This window comes from Jatropha curcas, chromosome 9, assembly GCF_041381405.1.
Source record: "Jatropha curcas cultivar XTBG-Jc1 chromosome 9, XTBG_Jcur_1.0, whole genome shotgun sequence".
In the NCBI taxonomy this organism is placed as follows: Eukaryota; Viridiplantae; Streptophyta; class Magnoliopsida; order Malpighiales; family Euphorbiaceae; genus Jatropha; species Jatropha curcas.
Genome location: NC_143159.1, coordinates 24,244,624 through 24,254,824, shown reverse-complemented (window position 1 = coordinate 24,254,824; position 10,201 = coordinate 24,244,624). Strand labels below are relative to the sequence as shown.

The following is a 10,201-nucleotide window of genomic DNA, read 5'->3' as shown; positions in this document are numbered from 1 at the left end:
CCTGATAGTCTTTGCCAGCACAATGCCGCCGATGCAACCCATATCCTCCATCTGTCGAATCATGGGGCAGAGTCGCAAATCCCCAAGGCCTGGGTCCTTGTTGAACAAGAAACCAGCTAATAAGCAGAAAACCAAGGCCCGCATCCTCAGCCTCATCCGGTCTGGGTCATCTAGTCGAGTCTCTGAAAATTCATCAATCAGTGGCAGCATAATTGCCTTTTGGTCATCCACAACCATGGCCCTAGCCTGTGGCCGACTGAACTGAAACAGGCTTTCAAACGACCGAACATATCCAATTTTGACCTCATGCTTGAGTAAAGGGGCATTGGGATCGCACCCTATAATCTTGCAGAATTCTTCAAAGAGAGGACACATTTCCTCCATCATGGCCCCGAACCGAAAAACGTGGGCTTCCGGGTCCCAAAGTCTGATTCAGGCCCATAGAAAATCCCAGTCAATTACCACTCCCCTAAGGGTAACGATAGGAGAAAGACCGTACCTCCTTAAAATGATCTTTTCGACTTTGGAGAGACTCTTAGTCCAGCTGTGCATGCTGTGGTTATAAAAAGGGTTTATTTTTGAAAAAAAAAGAAGAAAGAGGAAAAGAGAAGAAACTGGCTGAAAACTGTTTTTCTGGCACGAATTTTGAGAAAGAATGAGGGAGACTGGAAAAAACAGGGTTTTTATAGAAAAGTGCGCCCTTGATGCTGGTTTCTCCTGCTGCTTGCCATGCTGCTTCTCTTGCTGTTTCTCGTAAGATTTTTCTACATTTTCTCAAGCATTTTTGGTTAAAATGTGGGGAATAGTAATATTTCCCTAAAAAAAAAATTTTTTTTCACAAAATAATTTTTCTTCTTCAAAATAATTTTCTCAAAAAAAAAAAATTCACATTTTGGCCCCTAAGGCCCAAAAAGTTCACATCTTGGCCCCTAAGGCCCAAAAATTTCCAATTTGGCCCCAAAGGCCCAAAAATGCCCAATTTGACCACAAAGGCCCAAAAGTTCACATTTTGGCCCCTAAGGCCCAAAAATTCCCAATTTGGCCACAAAGGCCCAAAAAGTTCACATTTTGGCCCCTAAGGCCCAAAAGTTCACATCTTGGCCCCTAAGGCCCAAAAATGCCCAATTTGGCCACAAAAGCCCAAAAGTTCACATCTTGGCCCCTAAGGCCCAAAAATTCCCAATTTGGCCCCAAAGGCCCAAAAATGCCCAATTTGGCCACAAAGGCCCAAAAGTTCACATCTTGGCCCCTAACGCCCAAAATTCCCAATTTGACCGCAAATGGCTAAAAATGCCCAATTTGGCCACAAAGGCCCAAAAGTTCACATTTTGGCCCCTAAGGCCCAAAAAAAAAAATTGAAAAAAATGAAAAAAAATCAAGGAAAATAGCCAAAAGGCGGGTCTTCTGGACGCGTCCGATTTTCGCCTTCAAAATTTGTTTTTCAGACAACTACCGACTCCCACAAATCTTTTTTATGGTCACCGGTGGCGGGCAACTGTGAATACTCAAATTTTGAGGCTCAAAAAGCATGTTTTTCCGGACTGCAAACAGTCCGGCCGGACCAGATACCATTCAGAAAGTTCACCGAAAGTATGCCAATATGGTACTTGAAACGTCCGAAAAATTACGAGGATCGCAGAACTGGTCCCGGAATATATTTTGGAGGTACGAAACTCCCGAAAAAGCCTTTGGAATGAAAAACCACGGCGGTAGCTACTGCCCTCCGACCTATTTTTTCCTATAAATACTGCCCCGATTCGACAGTTTGAGAGACTCTGTCTGTGTTGACGGACGCTCTTTCTCCCCTACGCTCCTTGTGGTTCTTTTACTGCTTTTCTGCATTTAGCTTAGGCTTTTATTCTTCCGTTGTTGTGATATTTGGTCACTTAAGTGAATTAATTCTAATTAATATTCCCCAAACGAGGAGCTTAATCTGGAATTTTCAAGCTGAAGCTAAGAAGCGGCCGCCGATTAACTCAGGTAAGAACGAAACTCTGCCCATTTAATTTCAGCATTTTGTGCATATTCTCTTCTACTCTAATTCTGAATTAAACTGCTGCATAAATTCATTCACATCATCAATTCGGCAAATAAAACTGCCTCAATTAAATATGATTAAGCTTAAATGCCCGGTTAATTAATAATCATGGTGTTAAAGCCTAAATCCGACAATATTGGCTAAAGTACCTGGTCAATTAATGACTATGGTATGATCGCCTTTATTTCGAACAGTCCGGCTAAAAGTCCAATTAATAAATAATTGTGGCTAAAAGCCTTAATCAATCACGTTTTTGGCAACAAATTGCCTACAGTTTAATCAACCATTTTGGCAACAAATTGCCTACGGTTTAATTAATTTTTGGCAACAAATTCCCTATAAATAAGATTAACCATTTTTAGCGACAAATCGCTTAAATCGAAGCTTTGGCAAAATGCCTTGAATTAATCAATATTTTGGCTAAAAGCCTTAAATCAATCATTTTGGCGACAATCGCCTAATCAACACTTTTGGCAAACAAATTGCCTAAATTAATTTTCTTGGCTAAAAGCCTTAAATCAACACTTTTGGCAACAAACGCCTAATCAAATCAATCAATTCTTTGGCAAAATGCCTAAACAAAATGCACGAAGCATACACACACTTATGCATTAAGCATACCCATTCAAAGCCCGTTAAAAAATGTCTATCGAACTACGTCGACTTTGATCTTCCATTCAAACGGAAGTACGTAGGCACGTTTGGGATTTAACCCCGAGCGGCAAGTCGAAATCACTTAAACATTTCATTGGTCCAATTACATCATTTACTTTGCAAAACATTTATTCATTGGTTAGTTCATCAACATGACATGGTCTCGGGATCCACCTCGGGTTCGCAAACTATGCCTTAAACATTGGGATAATTAATCTAGTAATTAGGTTAATTAAAATTGGAGTCAATTTAGGGTTTTTTCCTAGTTTACCCTAAAATAATTAAACAAGGTGGTGACTCACACATTCACGTGTACTTCTGCCCTTAGTCATATTCATTATATGCCAATATTTGGGGAAGAGGTTCACACTACTGAATCGCAACGGCCGTGAAATTATGCGGTTGATCGTTGAAGTTGAAGGATAATGTGTAAGAGGTATGAGCAATTTTGTTTTTCTGGCTGTGTTGATGGTTCTACTCAAAATCTAAACAAATATCTGTTTCTTCTTCTTTTTTTTGTACTGGTTTACAATAATCCTTCAATAGACTAATGAACATAGCAGGAAAGGTTAAAAATGGGAATTTCAGTTGAAATTAGGGAGTGATAATAACATGTACTCATGCTAATTGCTATCTTGGGATACTAAGAATGAGATGAAAAAGTTCTAATTCTATTATTAATAAAATACTCGCAAACAAATCAAATATAAAGAAATACTTTGGTCAACTATTAGCCATGAGAAAGGCAACTTGTTGTAATGCGCAACAGGATGAAATGGTTGAAATTTTTCATTAATGCTGTTAGGGAGGTGCTCGAGCCTTCAATTCGACAATTAGTGCTCTCTTAATTCGTTCATATACACATCCTTCACCTTTTGTAATTCTCTGATTACATCTACCATTTTCATCCTCTCTGTTGGTTGTTCCATGGAGCAATAAACTCCAATTCTCAATACCGAGACCAAGCAATCTACCGGAGTTCCTCTTCCATCTTCTATTAAAATGCGTGGATCTACAATTTCCATCACTTTATATGGCAAAGATCTTTCAACAAAAACATGAAGATTTACTTCATTTGTAAAAGAATTATCAGTGGGTTTCTTTCCTGTAAACATCTCCAATAACATAATTCCATAGCTATATATGTCTCCTTCTACGGACACCATGTCGCTCATGCCGTACTCTGCAAATAGAATATGCAGTAATTAACTAGTCTTGCTATGTTGGAACAAAACAAAGCATATACGTAATCACATTTCATTTATCTTTCAACATATAAAAATATGTTTAAATGACATATGAATGTGAATTGTGATCGGAGTTTTAGATCTAGAAGGCCAACGGAGAGAAATTTCCACTTTTTTCCGAGAATGATAAACTAGGAGAAGATGTTTACCTGGAGCAACATAGCCTATTGTTCCTTTGATTGCTAGAGAACTACTTTGATGCTGATGTTGCTGAGACCCAACAGAAATTGTAGAAACAATCTTTGCTAAGCCAAAGTCTCCAACATAGGCTGTCATCTCATCATCTAGAAGAACATTACTTGGCTTTAGCTCTCCATGTATGATTGTCGATGGGCAACCATTATGAAGGTACTCGAGTGCAGAAGCAATGTCAATAGCAATATTTAGCCTATGCATTAGCTTCAAACTTATTGATTCTATTTGTCTCCCATCTTCCATTACATGGCTAGCGTACAACCATTTCTCCAAGCTCCCATTTGACATGAATTCATAAACTAGAGCTTTGAAATCATTCCCTTTAAAGTCAATGCTAGAACAGGCACTGAGTAACTTCATGAGATTCCTATGCCTGATGGTTCTAAGAGCTTCACATTCACGCAGAAAACTATTTGATGCTCCTTTCCGATGCAGGTTCAACACTTTTACTGCTACTTCTTTTGCTGTTTGATCAAGAATTCCTTTATAGACAGAACTATAGCCACCGGTGCCTACTATATTGGACTCAGAAAATCCATCAGTGGCTTTGAAGAGTTCTGCATAGGAAAGTCTCAAAAACTGGTGATTAAATGATGGCATGGAGATGCCTTTACTTCTAGAAGTTCTTTTCCTATACCAGAAAATTAAGAAGGATGTCAACACAAGCAAAAATAATGCAACACTGAAGACTGAGATTAATATTTTCTGAGCAGGGGAGAGTGTATTCTTTGTGGATTTTGAGGAAGGGCAAGGAGGAAGCTTCAATTCTTTGATTCCTCCACAAAGATTGTTTCCTAACAATGAAATTTCACTTGCATTTAAGAAAAGTCCCTGTTTTGGTACTTCTCCTTCAAGCCTATTAAATGACAGATTCAAAAGGCTCAACCCATCAAGCCCAGCTAAAGAATCTGGAATTTTACCTGAGAAGTTATTGCCTGAAATATCCAGCTCTCTTAAACCATGCAAAAAACTCAAAGCTTGAGGTATCTCTCCTTCAAATGAATTATCCGATAGATAAAGCCCTTCCAATTTCGAACATTCACCAATGGTTTTTGGAATTATACCAGAAAATCTATTGTTAGATAAATCCAATGAGACTAGATTTTGAAGCAATCCAATTTCTGATGGAATGACACCAGTAAGTTCATTTTGAGATAAATATAGTCCAACTGAAAGGGAAGAAAGGCCAATAACTTCTTTGGGTATTGAACCATTAAGATTATTCCGACCAAGATCCAACTCGATCAAGCTACGACAATTGCCGAGATTTGGAGGTATGCTTCCATGAAAGTTGTTGGCTCTCATGTAAAGAATAGTCAGGAAAGTTAAGTTACCAAATGAAGATGGGATAGTTCCAGTGAAATTGTTGCTAGACAAAGTCAAATATTGCAAGTACGGAAATCTGCCAAAATCAATAGGAATACGACCTGAGAGATAATTCCAACCCAGCTGCAAAAATCTCAAATTAACGAGGTTTTCAAGACCTAAGGGGATGCCATTTTGCAACTGATTTTCTGACAGACCAAGAAACCACATGTCTTTGGAGAGATTGGCTATGGATTTGGGAATAGACCCATTGAAAAAGTTCCTCTCAACATGGATTTGTTGTAAACCAGAACAATTAGTTAGAGAATCAATGAAACTCAAGTCATCTTGTAACTGATTTTCTGAGAAGAAAGCCATCAAAAGACGTGGCAACTTCCCTAGATCTTTTGGAATTGAACCAGTAAAATGATTTGAAGAAAAAGCAAATCTTTCAAGAGTGGAAGCATTTGATAATGTAACAGGAATTGACCCAGTAAACTTATTATATGCTAGTGCAAGAGAAGATAACTTGGGAAGAGTAAGGCCTATATCAGAGGGAATGCCTCCTTGTAGCTGGTTATAAATGAAGTTAAATATTTCAATGCTTGAGATGTTAAAAAGGCCATAAGGAATCTCACCAATCAGATTATTTTCTCCAAATAACACATCCTTTAGTTTCACAAGTTGCGAAAGCTCCTCCGGAATCTGTCCGTGCAAGTTATTTGTTCTTATAGATATTTGGTAAAGAGATGAGAGATTCCCAATTGAAGGAGGAATAGTTCCTGTCAGATTATTACGTCCCAAGCCTAGTGCTCCAAGTTTTGGCAAAGATCCCAACTCAGCAGGTATGTTTCCAGTAAGCTTATTGTCGATGAGGTCAAGGTATAAAAGTTCAGAGCAACTGGACAAGTTTGCTGGTATATTCCCACCAAATGAATTGTTGGCAAGTATTAGATATCGCAGGCGACGAAGACGACCAATTTCTTGTGGAATTCGGCCATTGAAGCTATTGTTTTGGAAATCAATGACATTCAGAAAGGAGAGATTTCCAATATGAGGCGACAGAGGTCCTGTTAGGCCTCGTGAGTTGAAGATTAAGGCTGTGACCCTGTCAGGATGTCGGCGACTGCACGAAACACCACGCCATTGACAGTAGTGCAGAGAATCATTCCAAGAACTCAAGGCATGAAAAGGGTCTTTGTCGGATGAAGAGAAAAAGTAGGGATCAGAATCATAGTTCATCATTTCCCTGTCCACTAAACTGTACACACAGTAAAAGTAAAAATCATGTTAGGTGGAACTTTAGGAGTAATTAGAGCCGTAATTAGTGGATAGTTAGAAGCAGTTTGTATATTAAAACAATGTAATCTTTACAGAAAATAATAACAATTTTTCCCTCTGTGAAACATGGTATCAGAGCTGGTGTTTTTCAGTCAGAACTGACTGAACACATTTAGCTCATCACCTACCTTCTGACTTACCTGAAATAACCAAATATCATCATGTCTGATGATAGTGTTCATACCTCGGGTCTCAACGACGAAGACCTGACAAGAATTGCAAACCTGATTAATACCCAAAACCAGAAACAAACCATTTCAGATAACCTCACCATCAATGTCAAATTAAATAGCCAAAATTATGCAATATGGTCACGTATGATGAAAGTAGCTATTGGGGGAAAATCAAAAAAATTGTTAAACCACATCACTGAAGCTGCTACACCTCCATCCGCTGGAGATCCACATTTTGAAAAGTGGGAACAAGAAGATTTGATTGTGTTCTCATGGTTAATTCAGAACATGGAACCACAACTAGCAAACAACTTAACAGAGTATTCCACAGCTAAAGATTTGTGGAATGCTCTTGTTATCACATATAGCAGTGGGAAAGATAAATTACAGATATTTGATCTACATACCAGAGCAAACAGCATGAAACAGGGATCATCAACACTAGAAGAATTCTGGCTCACCATGCAAGGAATATGGGGGGAGATCGATCGCAGGGAGCCTAATCCGATGACATGCTCAACAGATATCGCGACATACAACAAAGTCAAACAAGAACAAAAACTATTTCAATTCTTAAATGGAATAGATCACCTGTATGATCAGATCAAAAGGGAAATCCTCAGATCGGAGCATCTTCCCTCAGCTGAAGCCGCCTACGCCTCTGTTCGGAAAGAAGCCGCCCGATTGAACATCATGGGACCAGCTAACAGAGAATCGCTATCACAGGGCATAGGCGACGGATTTGTCATCATCGGGAAGAAAGAAGCAAGTGAAGCAACTGGTGTAGGACTCGTCGCGCGTGGCCAGCGGCGGTCAGAACCAAGAAACGATGGTTCATCATCCCGTCCAGATAAATCGAGACTCAAGTGCTCTTATTGTGGGATGAGCAAACACACAAAAGATCAATGCTTCGAATTAATTGGCTATCCAGAATGGTGGAACGAGAATCACCGAAACAAGGGCACAAAGACCAGCAAAGCAGCCGCCGCCGTGGGTAACCTAGAGGCTGCCAGCAGCGGTGGCGACAGCAGAGGAGGTCAGAATGAGAGAGGAGCGATGGGGATGGTGGCGGCACAAAATGAAAGGGCAGATGGAACCCTAGAAGGTGAAGGAAAAAGAATGGGGTCATTTAACATAAAACCCCAAGGAAAGTATGAGAAATGCCCCAAATCTTTTGAAAATAATAATAAACAGACAAGAAAAGATAATCGCTGGATTTTTGACTGTGGTGCTACTGATACAATGACTTTTGAGGCGGCTGACATAATAGCACCATTAAAACCAAAAAAAAACCCATGTCCAAACTGCAAATGGGAGCACTGCAACCGTAGAAGGAGCAGGATCTGTTGAAATTTCACCGACATTAAAAATATCAAATTGTCTTTATGTTCCCTCATTGTCTCATAAATTGTTGTCGATTAGTCATGTGACAAAGGAATTAAATTGTACTGTACTAATGCATCCTACCTTTTGTATTTTACAGGATATCAGGAGCGGGAAGATTATTGGATGTGGCACTGAGCATCATGGATTGTATTATGTGGATGAAGTGGCCCAACACGGTAATGTAATGCTGGCTCACGGAACTACTGAACGGGAAGCTTGGCTTTGGCACCGACGACTGGGACATCCATCCATAGGTTATTTAAGTCTGTTATTTCCAAATATATTTAAGTCAAATAATATGTTTAAGTGTGAGACGTGTGTTTTGGCAAAAAGTCATAGACAAACTTTTAAACCGAGTAATACCCATATGGAGTCTCCTTTTTCTTTGGTTCATTCTGATGTGTGGGGTCCAGCTCCTGTCTTAGGAGGTCAAGGTTTTAGATATTTTTTACTCTTTGTTGATGACTGCACTCGTATGACATGGGTGTATTTTTTGAAAAATAAATTTGAAGTTGTTGATAAATTTATTCTGTTTTATACTATGATCCAAACTCAGTTCAATCAATCAATTAAGATTTTACGATCTGATAATGGGGGTGAATACATAAATGAATCCATGAAGCAATTTTCTCACCAAAAAGGACTTGTCCATCAAACAACTTGTCCCCACACACCCGAACAAAATGGTGTGGCAGAAAGGAAAAATCGCATTCTTCTTGAAATGACTCGTGCCATGTTAATTGAGTCTAGTGTCCCTAGATTTTTTTGGCCTGAAGCTATTGCCACAGCAGTCTATCTTTTAAACAGGCTTCCCACTAAAGTTTTAAAACTTCAGACACCAATACAAATGCTTGCTCAATTTACCTCAATTCCCTCAACTCTTACAATTCAACCTCGAATATTTGGGTGTTCTGTTTTTGTTCATATACCCAAAGTTGACCGAACAAAATTTGATCCTTGTGCTGTTAAATGTGTGTTTGTGGGATATGGGGTCAATCAGAAGGGTTATAGATGTTACGACCCAAAAACTTGTCGAGTATTTACTACAATGAATTGTGACTTCCTTGAAACTGAGTATTACTATAATACCCATCCCAGTGGTCAGGGGGAGAGAGAACTTAAAGACACACTGAGTTGGTTTCCAAGTCAGGACAACGTTCCATCAGAACCAGTTAACAGTACCACCGGGCCATCTGAAGCATTTATACAGTCTACGGAACTCAATACCACTGAAGAAAGTCTTCCTTCCTTCCTGATACCTGAGGTAAGAGATTCTGATGCTCCAGAAACTCCTGTTATTGAACTGCCTAACTGTGATAATTTGGAGACCTCTGTAGAACAGGAAGAGAATGTTGGACAGTATGTCCTACCACCCAGAAGTAACAGAGGAGTTCCACCTAAAAGATATTCTCCAGAAAAAGAAGCACGAGGAACGAAATATCCAGTGACAAATGTGGTCAGGGGGAGCTTATCAAAAAGGGCCAGAGCCTTCACTATAGCTCTATATTCAGAAGAAGTTCCTCATACTATAGAGCTTGCGTTAAAATCAAAAAATTGGAATCAGGCAATGAAGACGGAGATGGATGCTCTAATTAAAAATGACACATGGGAAAAATGTCAGTTACCAGATGGAAAGAAATCAGTGGGTTGTCGTTGGGTTTTCACGATCAAACACAAACTGGATGGGACTGTTGAAAGGTATAAAGCTCGGTTAGTAGCAAAAGGATATACACAGACGTATGGTATAGACTATTCAGAAACCTTCTCTCCAGTAGCTAAAATTGATACGATCAGAGTATTATTCTCGATAGCAGCTAATAAAGGATGGCCACTCCATCAATTCGATGTAAAAAATGCCTTTT

At 39.3% G+C, this 10,201-nt stretch overlaps 2 protein-coding genes across 2 annotated transcripts; one reads left to right on the top strand and one right to left on the bottom strand.

Annotated features, from left to right (window-relative positions):
- Window positions 1–3,261: 3,261 nt before the first annotated feature.
- On the bottom strand, window positions 3,262–6,694 carry LOC105640130 (uncharacterized). The gene is made up of 2 exons (XM_020681708.3): window positions 4,089–6,694; window positions 3,262–3,875 (listed from the first exon to the last, which is right to left on the bottom strand). Exons 1-2 carry the CDS (start codon window positions 6,682–6,684, stop codon window positions 3,526–3,528), a joined length of 2,946 nt encoding a protein of 981 aa, XP_020537367.1. The 5' UTR covers window positions 6,685–6,694; the 3' UTR covers window positions 3,262–3,525.
- A 247-nt stretch (window positions 6,695–6,941) lies between these two features.
- Window positions 6,942–8,565, top strand: LOC149493862 (uncharacterized). Its single transcript, XM_089726118.1, has 2 exons — window positions 6,942–8,058; window positions 8,437–8,565. The coding sequence occupies exons 1-2, from the start codon at window positions 6,942–6,944 to the stop codon at window positions 8,472–8,474; spliced, it is 1,155 nt and encodes a 384-aa protein (XP_089582244.1). The 3' UTR covers window positions 8,475–8,565.
- The last annotated feature ends 1,636 nt before the right edge of the window (window positions 8,566–10,201 follow it).